General features: G+C 36.7%; 3 protein-coding genes across 3 annotated transcripts; 1 reads left to right on the top strand and 2 right to left on the bottom strand.

Annotated features, from left to right (window-relative positions):
• Positions 1–1,067: 1,067 nt before the first annotated feature.
• On the bottom strand, positions 1,068–3,243 carry LOC110043194 (protein zwilch homolog). Its single transcript, XM_020748630.2, has one exon. The coding sequence runs from the start codon at positions 3,205–3,207 to the stop codon at positions 1,207–1,209; it is 2,001 nt and encodes a 666-aa protein (XP_020604289.2). The 5' UTR covers positions 3,208–3,243; the 3' UTR covers positions 1,068–1,206.
• A 26-nt stretch (positions 3,244–3,269) lies between these two features.
• Positions 3,270–15,114, top strand: LOC110043242 (glutaminase kidney isoform, mitochondrial-like). Its single transcript, XM_089271653.1, has 20 exons — positions 3,270–3,490; positions 3,917–3,992; positions 4,962–5,083; positions 5,639–5,768; positions 5,998–6,077; positions 6,150–6,246; positions 6,967–7,033; positions 7,113–7,171; positions 7,624–7,656; positions 8,272–8,330; positions 8,735–8,801; positions 9,264–9,314; positions 9,430–9,519; positions 10,172–10,258; positions 11,041–11,172; positions 11,359–11,454; positions 12,343–12,404; positions 12,574–12,650; positions 13,292–13,355; positions 13,775–15,114. The coding sequence occupies exons 1-20, from the start codon at positions 3,351–3,353 to the stop codon at positions 13,875–13,877; spliced, it is 1,692 nt and encodes a 563-aa protein (XP_089127779.1). The 5' UTR covers positions 3,270–3,350; the 3' UTR covers positions 13,878–15,114.
• LOC110043195 (small ribosomal subunit protein bS1m-like) lies at positions 12,069–17,194 on the bottom strand. The gene is made up of 2 exons (XM_020748631.2): positions 16,708–17,194; positions 12,069–15,991 (listed from the first exon to the last, which is right to left on the bottom strand). Exons 1-2 carry the CDS (start codon positions 17,004–17,006, stop codon positions 15,826–15,828), a joined length of 465 nt encoding a protein of 154 aa, XP_020604290.2. The 5' UTR covers positions 17,007–17,194; the 3' UTR covers positions 12,069–15,825.
• Between the last annotated feature and the right edge of the window lie 575 nt (positions 17,195–17,769).

Below are 17,769 nucleotides of genomic sequence, written 5' to 3'. Positions count from 1 at the left end.
AACCACCCCACCCCACCCCTCCAGAAATTCCAGTTTGGCTTCATAGATCTTCATACATGTACCATTCTTGGCTTCTTGGGCCCTCACCTCCTTGGAATTTCTAATGTCTTTCCGTGAGATGGGCATGGCTATTTTCTAAACCACAATGGAAAACAGTTTTTGGCAAAAATCATCATTGTCATCATGAACTCAAATTTTTTTCATCAAAAGGTCAAGTGACCCTGATATTATCAAAATTCAAAGTTTAAACACTAAGGTCATGTCCTATTGCAATCAATTGTTTCAACTGCAACTGGTTTGGGTTCATACAGTTGACATTTCTCGATAGAAATACTTTTCCAACCGTTTTTGGTTGAAATGCAGTAACTCTTGGGAATAGTCTGTACATGAACTACAATCACGCTACATAATCATGCAAAAAGCTTTTACAACCGTTTCACCTGGTTTGAGGCCAGTTGAAAATGTCGATCAACCAAACCAACCAAAAACGGTTTTTCCCCAATAGAACGCAAAAAATCCCAACTAAGCCAACCAACCAAAAATGGTTGATCCCAATAGAACATGATCTAATTCACTAACTCTGTGATGCTGTTCTTTTACGACACATTTTATGCAAATTTCAAGTCTCTCTTGACTACATTCCTCAGGAGAGATGACATTTGAAAGATGAGATGGTCCAGCTAAGCAAGTTCATCAAATAGTGCTCAAGTGAACTCTTGTTTGCATTTTTTGCAAAACAAGATGAGTGAAACTTAAGGAAACAAGAACATTATTACTATTCTGTATTTTAGACATTACATTTTTTAGACTTTTATTTTTTAGAGGACCCCCCCTGAAAACCACCTCTAGGTGATTGGAGGCCTCCTCACGAAATATAAATTCATTATTATTTATTATTATTAATATTATCCTGGATCAGCAAAACAAATTTAAAAAGGCACTAGTGCAAGGAGTAAGAGGCTTCATGCTACAGAAACTGGGGTAAGCTCCAGCCTAATGGGCCACTTGGCTCATATGCAGACTTTATGTTACCCTTACAGACTATGTTTGCAATCCTCACAACTATATATCTTGAACCTCAATTTATTCTTTTCACTGTAAATTTTTCATATGCATCCAAGATTTGAAAGAGTACAATAACAGATAGATTAAATGCTTATTTGTTAAATCTAAGTGAATGTCATCCAGTCATCATAGTCCATTTGGTTATCGAATAATTGGCATGAACACTTGTTTCGCACAGGAAAGAAAATACTGAAATTTATCTTTGTCTGGGTCAAAGTCATCATCATTCAGCTCAGTGGCATCAAACCCAGGGCTTTCAGAAGCATCAACATTTCCTGGACAACTTGTACTTAGCTGCACAATGGTCGTATGACTTCCAATCTTTGTCTTGGACTTGATTGCAACACACCACACTGCAGGATTAGACGAGGCACAGAAGCTCTTTACGGCTGCCCCAGAAGTTGATCCAAATGCTGGCAGTGACAAGGAGAACATGGGTTGTTGACTATCAGCGTGTGACTGGTAGTATGTGAGAGCACTCTGTGTCAAGGCTCGTAAGTTTTCGTGGCCTAGTCGAGTAACAGATTTGGCTGTAACAACCAGTTCAAGCGTCTGGTGAAGTTTCTTGATGTTTGAGACTCTGGTATGAATTGGGACATTGCTGTTGAGATAGCTTGCCAGTTGCCCCATGGTTGCTAGCTCCTGGTGAATGAAGAACTGGGTGTAATCTCGGGCAAGTTTTTCGCAGCCAATTTCTATTAAGCACTTGATGGCTAAATCAAGAGAAAGAAACTGCTTGGCTCTGTTTTGCAGTTTCTCCTGCTGTTCTTTTGTTTCAAACTGCAGCAGATCCCGGATAAACACTGCCAGAGATGTCATGTTTGAGCTGTGGACAACTGGTTGACATCGGCCACTGAATAACGCTACATTGCACATTTGCAATGTAGAAATGAGATCATCTTCATTGACACAATCCTTCAATAAAAGCCAAAGTCTCTCAGTGAAGTCCAAGTCCTTTCGAGCAAACTCTTGAAAAGTTAAGTGAGCCATTGACGCCTCAGCAAAGGTGCGCTCTTCTGCTCCTTCTTCCTCATCTTCTTGGACTGTTGGTGAAAACACATTGCTGGAATTTAACTTGGCAAAGAATGCATCCATTTGTGAAGAGACTGGATTTGCAGCAGCAGTTGTAGGAACAGGCCAAGGAAGATCTTCATTCTCTAAGACCTTGGAAAATTGATCAACTTGTACCAATTCCAGGAACAATGAGTGAGTGGCCAGGTGAACACTACCAGGAATGCTCTTAATGTGGAGAACGCCATCGCATGAATGTGGATGAGGTTGAAGTAGAGAGTTGACCCCACTCCACGTCAACTCTACAGCAATTGTACTATTTTTACATTCTTGACTGTTAGAACTTGAAGCACCCATCACTTCATGGAGGGCATAACCATGGGTCTCGACAAAGGCAGTGGATGAACTAGAAGACAGATGATGCCGTAAGAAGACACTCAACTCTGGTAGATCTTCCTTAGCCAGTATCGGCACATTCCTGCTGGTGTAGATCACATGTCTCATAGAATTCCTTCTAACAATTTCAATGTCCTTGGTTTTGGAGTGAACACAATTTTCTTCAGGGACCATGCCAAGATAGGTAATCCCCTGGGGATTTTTCCCATCAACGTACACCCATATCTCCAAAGGCTGCAATTCACCTCTCAGTGCATTGGCATAAATAGATTGAAAGTATCTTGCACTTTCTAGTGGACACGGGAAAACATTTTCCTGTGACAACAACCATTCACTGAGACAACCTTTTGTATTGCAGCCATCTTCTTTGCTAACGCCGGCATAAGATTGCAAGGGCTCGCTATTTGTGAGATAAAACACCTCTTGAGAAAGCGGTGTGCCGACTGGGACTCTTTCACTCTTGAATCTTTTCAGGTTAGAGCTCGTTTGGTTTGCTGAATCCGGGGTATCTTCGCAGTCTTGTAAACTTTTGCCGACGATAAAAAACCCGCTTGAACTTTTACCGACAATTCTTCGCAACGGATGGTACGTTTTCGGCGGTATGGCCCAAATAATATACCCGTGTTGTGAATCTGATGTCAGAAACTTTGTTTCTGTAACGTTTCCTGAGCTGCTGTTAAGTAAATTCGTCAAAATGTTTGCGAGAGAACCGACATCTTCAGTAAAGTTCTCCATTTTGAACTTAAAAGAGGCGGGAAGCAGAGGCTTGGCTCCAGACCTCTAGCCCAGACTCGCGATTAAAAATTAACGCCTGGTAGAAAACTTTGATCTTTTGAATCGAGGCTAACGAAGCATTTGTTTTGAAAAAAGTAAACAATATGGCGATGATTATGCGTGTCTGTAAACAAGCTGTAAATAGAGACGGCAACCCACAGCTTCAGCGAGTATTTCGAAGGCTTGCGACTTTGTTTAGACCATTTTCGCGGCACATTTATAGCAGTAGAAGTAGAATAAGCAGGTTGGTATAATTTTCGTGGAACAGATTCTACAATTGTATCATGTATCAATTTTAACAGACTCTTTAATACTGTCTTTTCCTATCATTTATATGCTGCCAGGCTTTCATGTAAGTCTTGTAAGGTTAAAAAATTCTGAAAGTACGTTTCCAATTTTTAATCATCTTGTACACGGAAGTATAAGCTCACCTATTAGAATTTAATGTTTCGGTCCGTCAGTGCAATGAAACCACTGACAGTTATTTATTGCCTATAAATTTTAAGTCTTAAAATGTACACGATGCTATCTTTCATAAGTTGGAGTATAATTTGCCTAAACTGGTGAAAATTATGGGTAGAATAACATAACTTGTATAGCCAAACTGTAAGCAAAGTTAATATCTTTGAGAGATTGACAAGTTGCAATATTATTTTGTTATTTATTGTAGTGGACCAGATCGAGATATGATATACCGAGTCCTCACAAATGAAGATGGCAATGTGCCTGTTGCCAGATTTATTGGCGTAAGTAACTTGTCTAATATTTGTGCAGTTCCAGAGCTTATTGTACCCCTCCTACAGAAGTTTTTTTGGTTTGAAATCTCCCCAACACCACTCCTCCGGAAATTGTAGTTTTGGTCAGGGGTAATTTTTTGGACAAAATTATAGACTTATTACATACTAATGGCTATGATTTTTTTTGTTTCAACTTGTCAAGCTATTATGAATTGGAGAAATCTTGATCTCACTTTAAGATAAGCAGGTAATACCTGCAAACAGACTTATTTCTAGAGTCCTATAGTTAATAAGCAACTAAAAATATGCAAATTACATAGCCAAGTTCAATACCATGGGATTAATTCATGAGAACATCACTGAACTTGAGGCTTACAGCTAACTATAAAATGGAATTAAAGCAAACATTTTTGCAAGTCTAGCTAAAGGCTGTTATTCACTAGCAATATATAGTCATAGTTGGAGTCATATTCAGAAGCATAGAGTGATATGAGTTTCTCTAGTGAAACTCAAACTGACAGAGTCAGAAGTAGAATAATGACTCTGCTTATGACTCTATCACTTACGATCTAGTGAAAACTACATTGCCGGAAGCAGAAGCAGACAAATCAACCACTAACAATGCTGAATTCTAGGCCTTGTGATATTGGTCAGTTCGATCTGCTTCTTCCGACTCCGACAATATAGTTTTCATTAGATCATAAGCAATGGAGCTATAAACAGAATCAGAAGAAATGGAAACGTTCTGATTCTTTCAACTCTGCTTCCTTTGAGCTTATGACCCCGCTTAAGACTCTGATTTTTGATTTTCATGTACGACTCCGACTCCATTGCTAGTGAAAACCAGCTTTAATTAAACATAGAGCAGAGGAACAGAGGGACACATGATTTTTGTGGAAAACAAGTTTAGCACTTTTTATGCTCTCAATCCAATGGTTTTAACACTTAACTTTGCGTTCAAAATTATAATAATTGCAGGCTCTTAGAGAAGCTGGTTTAAGAGTCAAAGATCCAAGACTGAAGGAAACAATGACAAACTTTCAGCAATATTTGCAGCAAGAAAATTTTGAAGGCTTTGTGGATGAAGGAACATTCAGAAGGTATTACAGTGCGACTACAGTCTAACCAAGGCCACCCAACATTGCCTTTGTACTGTGATGTACAGCTTGATTACATGGATGATTTGTTGTAAAACTATTGTTAACCTGCACAATTTTCATTCATTAATTCTGTGGAAAATTTTGTCAGGTGACCTTGTTGTAGTAATCACACTGTACTTTATTAATTAATAAATAAATTCAATAAATCAATAAAAAGTTATCAATAGCTACTGACACCCAATTGTGACAAATGCAGCGGCATTCATAATAGTGCAGTAACCATTTGGAGGCTTGAACAGAAGGTCAGTGCACGTGTTCAAGTCTGGGTTCACGCCCTGGCCAGGGTCATTGTATAATACACTTAATTCTCACAGTACCTCTGTCTGGCCAGGTGAAAAAATAGGTGCTGTTGAATTTAATGCTGGGGGTAACCCTGCGATGGACCAGTATCCCATCTAGGGGGCAGTAATGAACATCATGTGTGGTGTTTAGTGACAGAAAGTTAAGTGCCACTGTTGGAGATAATCAAAAGCATTTTGTTTGGCTTAATTTTAGATCCATACAGAAAAACATTGTCCTGATAGAGAACGCTCTTCGTGGAGATCTTGTGATTCCAGAGTTTAGTCAACTGACAAAGCCTATTGAGGAAATATACAATAAATGTAAAGAAAACAAGGAAGGAAAGGTGATGTTACAATATGTAAAAATACTAAGTGTACACTGGAACCATGTTCATAGCGAGAATGTATAATTTTAAAAAGAACCTTTTCTGTCAGAGTAATTTGTGAGACGTCATTTAAATTGACCACAATGTTTTTTTTTTTTTCAATTATTTTGGACTTTTTATGAGCAGGAAGATGGTCTGATTTGCAAGGAGTTTCACATGACCATGACTCATGGTAACATTTTTGCAGGTTGCTGATTACATTCCTCAGTTGGCAAAGTTCGACCCTGACCTGTGGGGCGTGGCTGTTTGTTCTGTAGATGGACAGAGGTACTTTGCACACATACTGATTCCATGCATTTTGTTGAATAAAAACAACTGATTATGTTTCTTCTTTCTTAGATTTGCTATTGGGGACTACAGAGATCATTTTTGTCTTCAGTCAGTGTCCAAGTGCCTGCACTATCCAATTGTTTTAGAGGATCTAACAGCAGAGGTGGTGAGTCACTAAATTTCAATTATGGTTTACTGTTAAATTATTCAATAAAATTAAAAGTCCCAAGGGGAGGGAGAGAAGGAGGGTTAGTTTTCTCAAGAAAAAGAAATTGTAACAAATAAAAGCAGGGACCACCACAGAGACCATTTTGATGGGGCTAAAAACTCTTGCCAATGCAAACAAGCACCAGGGGTCAGTGTTCCATTGTTTTGTTTCTTTCAAGTGGTAAAATTCATACATTATACATGTACATGTCATCTGGTCAGGAGCTGTAAAAAATTGACCCAAGCAAGAAAGTGGTAGGGTTATAGCCTAATACCAGCCCCATCTCCCCCAGTCCCTACAAAGAGCTGCAATTCAATTCTTCCAATTACAAAATAGCCCAACTTTTCAAAATCCTTATATTAAGTTTTCATTGAATTTATATATACAGTGGAATCACAATTTATCAAATCCTTGATTTTTCAAACCTCCCAATAACTCAAACCTAAAGTTGTTTCCTCCTTTTATTGTTTCCCTTGGAGGTTCGCAAAATCAGCATTACATGGTACATTAAACCTACAGGTATCCCCAGCTCCGGAACAAAAAAAAATACTGTTGTGTTTGAAGCACTTTTTTGCTTATGGGATGGTGCTTGATCAGGGTTCCAGACACTTTTTGAGTAAATTATAAACAAAGTGCAAAGATGTCTTTATAGCTTAGATTATGTTTTTGCTTCTTTAGGTGCATAAATACGTCGGACATGAACCCAGTGGGCAAGCATTTAATTATTTACACTTGAATAACAACGGTTAGTATTAAATTGTAATATACCGCACCAGTCAATTGTTAATTACCTGTTTGTTAATATGATTTTTCTTGATTTGTAGATCAGCCTCACAATCCAATGTTAAATTCTGGTGCCCTAGTTCTATGTGCACTTCAAAAGGTAGGTGATAAATATTTTGTTTAAATATTTGTGAAAGCTATCTGGAAATAATTATAATTATTATAATATATTTTTCATAATTATAATTTATTATAAATAATAATTATGATATATTTTTCTCTTATAATATTTATTTAATAATATTTACTCCATTAATTTATTTTAGATATAATTATGATATTTTGTCTTGCCAGTGTTTTAATTAACTGAATACATAAAAATGTGTTAAGATGCAAACATGTCTGATTAGTAATTTGGAAAAAAGTATAGGCTGTACATGTGCTATGTATGTTGAGCGATTCATGACAAATATACCATGCTGCATCTGCCATTTGATTAGTATCACGAACTTGTCTAGTTCTTCTGACCAGACAAACTCGCTGGTTTCCTTTCATGCTGTTGGCAAACTTTGTTGAAAATACATATTAAATTAAAGTCACATTTTTTTGCAGCCTGAGCTGCCCTTGGCTGACAGATGCGAATATGTAAGTACACAGCAAAATGATAGAATGATAAAATACCAGTTACCTTTGGGATTAAATCAAGTACTATCTTCACTAATTAAATAAAACTAATAATAATTGAACAATTCACTCTCAGCCCTTAAAATTATGAGCGTAACATAAATTGCCAAATGAATCTTAATAAATCCTGTCAAAAATGATTACTGAATGAATAAGACAACAACTTTATTTTAAATACTAAATGAGATATCATTTAAAAATAACTTAAGATGTGGTATATCAAACATGAAAGATTGTGTTTGACCACATATCCAAACATTGAGAAGAGAGTTGAAAATAATGAGTTTGAGAAGTATTAATTGAATTGAATTATAATCTTCTCTAAGCTTGCTGGTAAGAAATAATAAATAAATATTCCCTGATCTCTATGAATTTTCAGGAGAAAATTAATATTTATATAGATAGGATATCATTTTCTTCAGTCTTTGTGGGAGATACAACATAATTTCAGCATCCTTGCCAACCAGGCCAGTGGACCAGTTCTAAAGACTAATATTTATTTGTAGTGGATCTGAGCTGCAGAGGATAACCTGACACTTCTCTGACTTGTAATTTTTTGTTTTGGAAAATTAACAGGTTCAGGGGAAGTTTAAGCAAGTAGCTGGGGGAGAATACATTGGATTCAGTAATGCAACGTAGGTGCTTTTTTGTCTAACTTAAAGATTGTGTTCATTGTCATTTTGTAATAATATATATTACTCAATTGTTAATTACCAAGTGTACATAGGAGTGTGAGCCACTTCTGTTGTTAACTATAGGGACCTTAAGATTGGAGTATGAGTACAAGATAGAGTACTAGACGGTACAATTAAATTCCAGTTTCAAACTAGTGATGTTTCCAGAGCCCTTGCTCTTCATGTTGGTTTTAGGTAGAGAGAGTAGCTCCTAGGATGAGACAGGTAAGTGGCAAGACAATGTGACACCTGCAATCTAGAACTGAAAAGTCATTAACTCACCCTCAATCTTGTACTCATACTCAGTCATACTACAAATTTTCTAGTATAATGTTTTAGCTCAACCTTGCCATCAATTCTTTCAGGTTTCTGTCTGAGCGCGAGACAGCTGACAGAAACTATGCTTTAGGATACTACATGAATGCTCACAAGGTGAAACAAATAATAAAATGTACATCTTGGTCTCTTTTCCCCTGGCATCCTTCCCAGCAAGTCTTTGGCTAGGCTGTGGTGGGTAGGAAGCTGTGAGTTTGTTGCAGTCACACAAGTCACAAGACCCACACTTCCTGTTTAACCACCCATCACCAACAAAATGCAATGGCACTTGCTGCAGCCCTAGGCAGGGTATTGTTGATGTTTGCTTTGTGTTTGTTCCTGGAAATATGCATACCCTTCATGTAAGATATTTTGGTTTGACCTTCACCCCCACCCTTCTGGAAATTCCAGTTTGGGCTCATACTACCCTTGGCAATTTTTTTGGCATATTGTAACTGAGTAAGATCAACAGTTGTTTTGCTCAAGAAGGTTGAGAGTGTCCTATCTTATCAGAGTTAAACCAGCTTATTACATTACATTATTTAACTAATAAATTGTTTCATCTCTTATTCTCTTCAGGCATTCCCACCAAATACAAATCTTATGGATACTTTTGAACTTTATTTTCATGTGAGTGGGACAAGAATGAGCTTTAAAATATTCTCTTTGCCAGATTGGAAGATTTTTTGCTATTTATAATCAATGTATGATTGATTACAAAATGATGACTTCCTTTTCATTACAGACTTGCTCAACAGAAAGCAACTGTGATTCTGGAAGTGTCATGGCTGCAACTTTGGCCAATGGAGGAATTTGTCCACTTACTGGTCAAAAAGTAAGTTCTCTGACTCAAAACCACTAGCTAAAGCTAAATAAAATGTTACTCTCCTAGAATATTATATACACTTGAATACTTGAATAAACTTGAACAAATCAATGGCTGAAAATTTTAAAATCATCATGGCAAAGTAAACTTAAATACAGCCATGTGGCTAGCTTGGAAAAAAGTGGAGTATAATAATTATTATTTCTTATTATAATGTATTAATAGATATTATCTATTTACTGCTTCATCAGTGGTGGGTGAATGCACAAGAGAAGTGCACTAAAAATTTATGCATGATATTATCAACCTTATGTAGCGCATGTCAAGATAAGAGCTGATGATGATGATGAGTTAAGTCCCAAGGTTTAGAGAGTTGATTTGAAATAACTAAATCCTTTTCAAGAAGTGCATGCCTGTTTTCTTGTCACATGAATATTTACCATTTCAAGGTATGTGATATTATTCCCTTGGGAATTGAATTCTGTCAATTCAGGTGGGTTTGCCGACTAAGCCAGGTACAAGTCTGCAATCATGTGACTGGTGTGCCAGGGTTGTGTGTTATGATGGTCTAATCACTGCCACTGGGTCACCATGGCAACAGTATTGATAATATCTCAATAATTAAACCACATATAATTTTGTTTGGCTTATTTTTCTGTAGGTTTTTAGTTCTCGGACTGTACAGCACACATTGTCTCTGATGCACTCATGTGGAATGTATGATTACTCTGGACAGTTTGCTTTTCATGTAAGAAGGATTAACTGTACATATACCAAGACTGTAACATGTAACATTGTGTAAATTGTTTTTTTAGTATAGGGATAAATGTTTTCTAGTGATTTTATAGTTTTAAAGATATTTTCAGTGGTGAGAAAGTCAAAGTCAATAAATATTTACAAATCCTGTATTACATTGTGTGAGAAGCTGTGGTAATGTTGTTTTCTTTATTTAGTATGTTTATTATTGTGGAGTTCCAGAAAATATCCATATTCTTCACACAGAAGGAATTGGCAGGAATTTCCTGGGGGTGGGGGATTCTATAAGACCAAAAAATTTCAAGAAATTTATGAAGCCTGATTGGAATTTCCATGGGGTTGGAAACATATATGCATGGGGTGCACAAACATGTATGCATAATTTCTGGAACTAAACATTCACCATTTTTAACTGTACCGGTGTGGGTGCTTGTAAAAGAAACAACAAAGGCCCATGTGGGTTGAACAACTTTAATTCCAGGGTAAAACTGTCAAAACTGAAATAACATAATGCCGTGAGTGGTAGAGAACAAAAAGGGGAAAGTAGAATGCGAGAAACGACAGAAAACTCGCGCCTTTCCGGGCTGCAAGAGCACCGCGTGGTTGAAAGTACTAAAACTAACTAAAGCGCATGCTGGGACGTAATGATGTAAGTAATGATGCAAACTCGAATCGTCAGGCAAACATGACAGACGTGACACAAAAGGCACACAGGTGCCGTTACATTAACAACTGGGTGAATAATCTTTTTGGTGTCGATTTCCATTGATCCAGGTTGGGTTACCAGCTAAATCAGGTGTAAGTGGTGCAATCTTGATTGTTGTGCCGAAAGTATGTGGTATCATGGTGTGGTCACCCCTTTTGGATCAGCATGGTAACAGTGTCAGAGGAATGCAGTTTTGTAAGGTAATAAATTATGTATGAGCTATCATGAGAGTATATTATTCAGGCCTCGAACATTATACGACATAACAAGAATGCTGACAATGGTGCTGTTTTGATGATGATGATGATGATGATGATGACAATGATGAGAATATTGCTACAACCCCTGAATTCTTAAGTTGAAGTCTGACTATTTCCTTTTGATAGGAACTTGTCAACTACTTTGATTTTCACAACTATGATTTAAAGGGTGCTTCATCGGGAAGAAAATTGGACCCTCACAGGAGAAAAGCTGAAATACAGGTATGTGTTTTGTGTTCAATATCTCTACTGCTCATACAAATCTCAAATTTGGTAAGTTACCTGGTGTTGATAGGACAAGTGTCTCAGCAATGTGCAACATGCCTTGGCTAATGAATAATATTCAGATTAATAGCTGGTAACTGATAAGAGAGTTGCGGCACTTATTGGGTCATCAGCTGGAAGGCCAGTTGCAGAGTTTGTTGTTAACTTTTTCATCAGCTCACTTCAGTGTCAGTAGACATGCAAGCAAGTACAGTGGAATCCTGATTTTTCAAACCTCCAAGGGAAACAAAATTTGGTTTGAAAAATCAGGGGTAAAATTACAGTGTTCAACTAAGGAGAGGGAAACTACTTTTGGTTCTAGTTATCGGGAGGTTTGAAAAAATGAGAGTTCAAGAAATCAGAATTCCACTATATAATAGAGTTATTGTACAAGCTAGTAGCAGGCCAAGCTTTCTTTGTTTGACGTTATGTTGACTCAGCACTTAATGTACGTCCATACATCCATAGTTACTGCTTACCAGTGGGTAGCAATGGAGGGTGGGAACGGGGTGATTTGGAGGGAGTAAAATGCACAAGTGAGAGGTCAAGGCACAAATTATTTGTATATCACATAGAGTTTTAACAAATAGGTTTATTTATAAATTCACAAGTCATTTTACTTTAGTTTCTTTTGAGTTACTTTTCACATTTCACATAAATTTTTGCCCTCGTCACGTACTTCATATAAACCCTTTGCTGCCATTTTACCATTGATACTGCTAGCAAGTGCAAGAACTCTGACTAGTGAGCATTCTTGTGTTAGAGAATGTGAAGAATTATTACTGTGGAATAATATATATAATACTAAATTAAAAAATAATGACTTATTGCATAATTTGCTGACAGGGAGAACAAGTTGTATATCTACTTTATGCTGCAAGTTATGGAGACGTGACAGCCTTAAGAAGGTAACAGTCATGTTAACCTTTACGTAATTTCTATCTTATTCTATCCAGAGGCTTCTTTTTACCATACAAGTACATGTATAATGTCGTGAAATCTCATGATGTAAAAATACTGACATATAGTTATTGAAAAATGTAACTATGTATAATTTTGAATTTTTGGTTGTTTCAGGTATTATCTGTCTGGTACAGACATGACTCTAACAGATTATGATGGACGCACAACATTACACATAGCTGCAGCTCAAGGTAGTGATGAATGATTAATTTTAATGGATACTATTACCAGTAATAAATATTTTAATAGATATCATATTCTAAAGCGTGCAGGCGACAATTACAACTTCCAGTCAAAGAGTCCAACAGCCAACGGGTTAATTACTCGCCTGTTAACATTCAGCTTACTTGTACATGGCAAGTCTACTCACACACACAGGCCACTACGTAATGTGAATCCCTTATATATCCTGTACTACGAGTACATTGTGCATTCCATACTCAGCATAAAACCGTCTCTTAGTCTTAGAACTTGTGCGAGTATACATTCAAATACAACCATTACACATCTTAGCACATGCATCTTGGCTCATGCAATCACTATATCAATTTCATTACAATATGATTGCTGCAGTGGAATTCTGTCATGCTCTTTAATATGACCATCCCTTTCAAACAACTGTAGACAGTATTATTTTATGGCCCAAACATGGTAATATTAACTGGGTTCTACTGTTATTTACTCTAAATGTCTCTTAAACAAATTTCTGAATCACAAGGGTCTGTCTGCGAAGATATCTTCTGGAGTAAACCTGCCTCTGTGCATGAGCTGCCAGTAAATTTGGTTTTTAGCCCAGATGTACTAATTATTGTTACCAACTTTTGCATTTTAGGTTGTTCTGAGGTAGTTAAATTCCTGCTAGATCACTGTGCTGTTCCAGCTGATCCAAAAGACAGGTACAGCAAACTGGAAACTTCATTTGTTTATTTGTGTCTGTCTTGAAAACATTTGAGATTTTGATAGTGCATAAAGTAGTAAGTAACAACATAAACTACTGTACATACTGGTGCTTACTTAGTTTATTTCAGGTTTGTTTGTTTTGTGTCCCTGACCTAAACATGTAAAATTTCTTTTCTTTTCACTGGCTGCCTGGCATTAACTCTTAGTTTATTTCAGGTAGCCAGCACCCCTATCATTTTTGTTTACTCCATAACATTGTAATTTCTAACTTGGGGGTGAAATAAAAGTTCTTGTATTTGTTGTTGTTGTCATTCAAAAAAGTGTAATTTAACTAATAACAGTCCTGTGCTAAAATAAACCAACGTAAATGGCATGATATTTATGGTAGAATTGATTTTCATTTTGTAAATTGCAGATGGGGATTTTCTCCACTCGATGAAGCGGTGCGATTTGACCACCAAGCCTGTGAAGAGTTGTTAAAAAACCATCTTCAGTCACAAGGAAAGACAATCTCTTGAAGGATGTTTTGATCAAATATGAATAAAATAACAATTATTTAAGCACCACTGTGCAAAATTTTATCTAAAATTACTGTTAAGGGTTTGTCCAGTAGCCCTGGGCTAGAGAGAGGGAAAAAACAGTGTTGTGAATGCATTTTTTTAACAGCCGTTTGAAATTCAGTAATTCAGCGCACAATCGGAGTGTTACTAGTAGAACTGGCCATGAGATCTCTTCCCCTGTTACATGACCGACAACAGTAGTGTCGTCCATAAAGACAATAATATTTAATGTTATCATTTGATACTTTTTTTCTCCCTTTTCCTTGGCTGAGAGCCCACCATGTGACCTGCAACTAACTGCCTACAAATAATGGTCTGCACACACATAATAGCGTCTAAATGTGTTTTGCTGCAAATAATATTCTGCTCACAAATGTGTAATTGTCACCACACTTGAGTGAAAAATGGCATATCGCTTTCCTAAGCCATCAGAGAGTGATTAAATATGAAAACAAACTTGCTGATCGAATGATAAAACAATTATTGAACTTGGTTATTACAAAATATTGTGATTTGTCAATGTCTCTCAGATCAATTATTTGCCTCAGACTTCAGCACTGACAAATCATGATATTTTGTTCAACCCGTCCAATAATTGTTAATTATTTATTACTGCTTTAAATATAGATTTATTGTTTTTTTTTTTTATTTTTGAAAAAATGAAGAAGCCTAAGCTACGTATTATGTTGTGTTAAAACATGACAAAAATTTGACAACATGAGAATTCTCATAGTTTTAGCTTAGTTTACAAACCAATGACAGAAAAACAATAATTTATAACTTTTGTGGATGGTTTCAACATTAAAACAGATTGCAAGTGACAAATATGAAAAAATTTAGCCTGAATTTTTTCAGGATAAGATTCATTAATTCAATTTCTGAAAACACTCAGTTTTACCATAAAAAAGTAATAGGTTATATAGACCCATTACAAAATTAATCACAGTTATTTTCTGTCACCTTGAGGAGACATTATTTTGTCAACAGAATTAGATCACTTCACCTTGAAGATGAATTGCTGTATGTATGGTAGTTTTAAAGCTATATTGTTATTAAGAGGGACAAACATAAAAAATGTGAAAATTATGTTAAACAGAAAATCAGAGAGCCTTTGTCCCTACAATTCTTGTATAATATATTTCACTGAAGAATGCATTTGTTTTGCAAAATAAAACTTACATCATTTTTTTTGTGAGTAGTTGTGTGTGGTTATGAAATGTACATTTGTTAAGACAATAATAATACACATCTTTATTATATGGCTAGCTCCGTGAGCGGGCAAGATGAATCAAATCCTACACTGTGATTGGTTACCCAAGCGGGCAAGATGGAGCTATCTTGTCCCCTCGGGATTACCTGCCGTGTCCCGCAAGAAAAATTTCCCTGAAAGCCATATAATAAATCCTTTATTGACCAAGCTTGTTTGGCCAAGATGGCTGGATATTGGCCTCGTTCTTTTTTTTGCGTGTTTATGGACCTCAACTCCGTTTCAGTCCATAAACGTGCAAAAAAAGAACTTGGCCAATATCCAGCCATCTTAACCTCACACTTGGTCAATAACCCACACATATAATATAGACGTGTTTATACACTAGTATTACAGGCCAGGCAAGGTGTGTTGAGGACTATGTAGTTACATGTAGATGCCCTTTAGCATATTGAATGCCTAGATGTTGCCAGGTAATAATAAGGAATACCATTGAAGCATTTATGCAGTTTCTTGAAAAAAAAACATTTAGTTTTTATAAGTGACCAACCTGGTCAAAATGCAACATTCTTGTCTTCACCATTCGAGTAAAACTGAATTACACATACTGGTATATAGGGCGGTCTCTATCATACACAGATTGTTGAGTGACAAGCAATATATTATTTTGAAAGCAAGTAAGGAGAATTTATTTGACAATCAGCTGAGTTCCTTTTCAGTCACAATGTAGTTGTCATGTGTTAACTTTCCTTCTAGCGTAGCATCAGATTCACATAATGTTATATGTCTGTCTTGTCCCAAAAAATGCCCCGCAGCTTCAAGTGCAGTCAGCTTTATTCTTACCAGATCATTTACTTTGTAACCACTGCAAGCAAAAGAAAACAATCGTTTCCTAGTTTGTACCTGAGGTAAGGTAGGTTAAGTCTGCATTTGAGCCAAATGGCCAGAGCTTATCCCGGTTCCTGTAGCAGGAAGTGGCAGGAGTATTTCTACTCCCCACTGGATGGGAAGCTAGTCCATCGCAGGGTTACCCCCAGCATTAAGTTTGCTGGTACCCATTTGTACACCTGGGTGAAGAGAGGCACTGTGAGCCTTGCTCAAACCTCTGCATAAATTGCATTCAGCAGTAGCTAACAAGATGGTATCTGCTTAAACTCAAGGCCACTGGCTAAGGATACAATGTCTGAACCAGACAGTGCCGATACTGGGGATGTACCCACAGTCAAGGTTGACACTGGGACAATAAATAACTCACAATTTTTATGCATAGAGTCAAATGTGCTCTTACAATGGGCTAATATACACCCTAAATAAACAGCTCTCTTAGCGCAATCAATTATTGCAACATTTGAGAGACATTTGACACGAACAGTTAACATTTTGCATTAGGTTGCTTCAAATGTGAATTATACAACTTGCAAAAATTCTAATGGTACTCGATTGGACCACAGTTACTGTAGTTAGTTTCTGATGTAAAAGCAACTGTAAATTCAGTTCACTTCAGTAAACTTAAAACATACGCACGGTTTTATTGAAAACTATCGCTAAAGAAATCTTGTAAATAAAAACTATTATTTGTACCTTTTTTCTCCTTTCTTCTCTGTACAAACCGCGTGAAATTTCCATCCAAAGTCTACATATAAATCTCTGCTGACTTCGTGGTCCACAATGTGTAAAATTTTGCCAACCACTGTTTTTCCTTGCGGCCTTCCCATCTTCACAAATCGAGAATTCCGAAACATTTCCTCGAAACTTTCCTCCTCTAAACTTCCTGGAGCACTAAAACACGTTTTCGTTCCAGACGGAGAGGTCAGTATTGGTCTGTTGTGGTAGAAATATGAAAACACTCTCGCTTTCCTCAAGATACAAGAAACCGCCATGTTCGATTTGACAATATTGCGGATAGAGTTGATCGTCGCGTCGTGTAAGCCTCTTCAAAACGTGTCTTTATAATCCGGGACAAATAGTTGGGGATCACGTATCACCCATTCCCCCTTCCCCTCAATCAATGTTGAAAAAATGTCGTGGGTTAAAAAAGAAAAAGAAAAAAAATCACCTGATTATCAACTTTGTAACTGGGGGAGGGGAGAAATTGCTTGGTGTTCCAACACTTTTGTCCTGGACTCTCGAAAAACAAAATTTACTGTTAAGTGTCTCAACACTTTTGTCACCCATTGCATACTAGGATAAAAAATGTCCCACTAAAACTGAAGGAATGTCGATTCGATCTTTGTGGACTCAGTCGGCTGCGCTTAATGAGTCCGCAACATTTTGATCACTATGATGACGCATATCGTTGTCGATAAGAGTACAGACAACGCTAAACCACATTCGATTTGTTAATTATACAATGTTAATAAGTAAAAAAGCACAATTTTCTAATAATTCTTTAGTTCTGAACGCGATTTTAACTTAACTGAGGATCAATATTAATTAGAAAAAGTGTTTCTTCTGCCGCATATCAGTTATTCGATATACCAGTAACAAATTATGTGCTACATGATACACTACAGACGGATAAACGCTCTTTTTTTAAGTCTGAACCGGAAACCGTAATACACCTTCTTTTCAACCATATTTGCTCAAAGCTTTTCAGGAAATATTTTGAATTTTACTTGTACTCTTTATCAAAAGAATTTGTTA

Source organism: Orbicella faveolata, unplaced genomic scaffold (assembly GCF_042242905.1).
Source record: "Orbicella faveolata isolate gen_17 unplaced genomic scaffold, um_ofav_v1 contig_34, whole genome shotgun sequence".
Classification (NCBI taxonomy): domain Eukaryota; kingdom Metazoa; phylum Cnidaria; class Anthozoa; order Scleractinia; family Merulinidae; genus Orbicella; species Orbicella faveolata.
Note: the sequence above shows the minus strand (reverse complement) of the source record. Positions and strands in the feature narration are given on the sequence as shown.

What these genes read in the sequence shown, in the direction of transcription:
- LOC110043194 (XM_020748630.2), bottom strand. Translation starts at nt 3,207, where the DNA reads ATGGAGAACTTTACTGAAGATGTCGGTTCTCTCGCAAACATTTTGACG.
- LOC110043242 (XM_089271653.1), top strand. Translation starts at nt 3,351, where the DNA reads ATGGCGATGATTATGCGTGTCTGTAAACAAGCTGTAAATAGAGACGGC. An exon ending in AGGATCTAACAGCAGAGGTG is followed by an intron (nt 6,247 to 6,966) that starts GTGAGTCACTAA and finishes TTGCTTCTTTAG; the next exon opens with GTGCATAAATACGTCGGACA. An exon ending in ATTGGATTCAGTAATGCAAC is followed by an intron (nt 8,331 to 8,734) that starts GTAGGTGCTTTT and finishes CAATTCTTTCAG; the next exon opens with GTTTCTGTCTGAGCGCGAGA.
- LOC110043195 (XM_020748631.2), bottom strand. Translation starts at nt 17,006, where the DNA reads ATGGCGGTTTCTTGTATCTTGAGGAAAGCGAGAGTGTTTTCATATTTC. An exon ending in GAGAAGAAAGGAGAAAAAAG is followed by an intron (nt 15,992 to 16,707) that starts GTACAAATAATA and finishes TTTTGCTTGCAG; the next exon opens with TGGTTACAAAGTAAATGATC.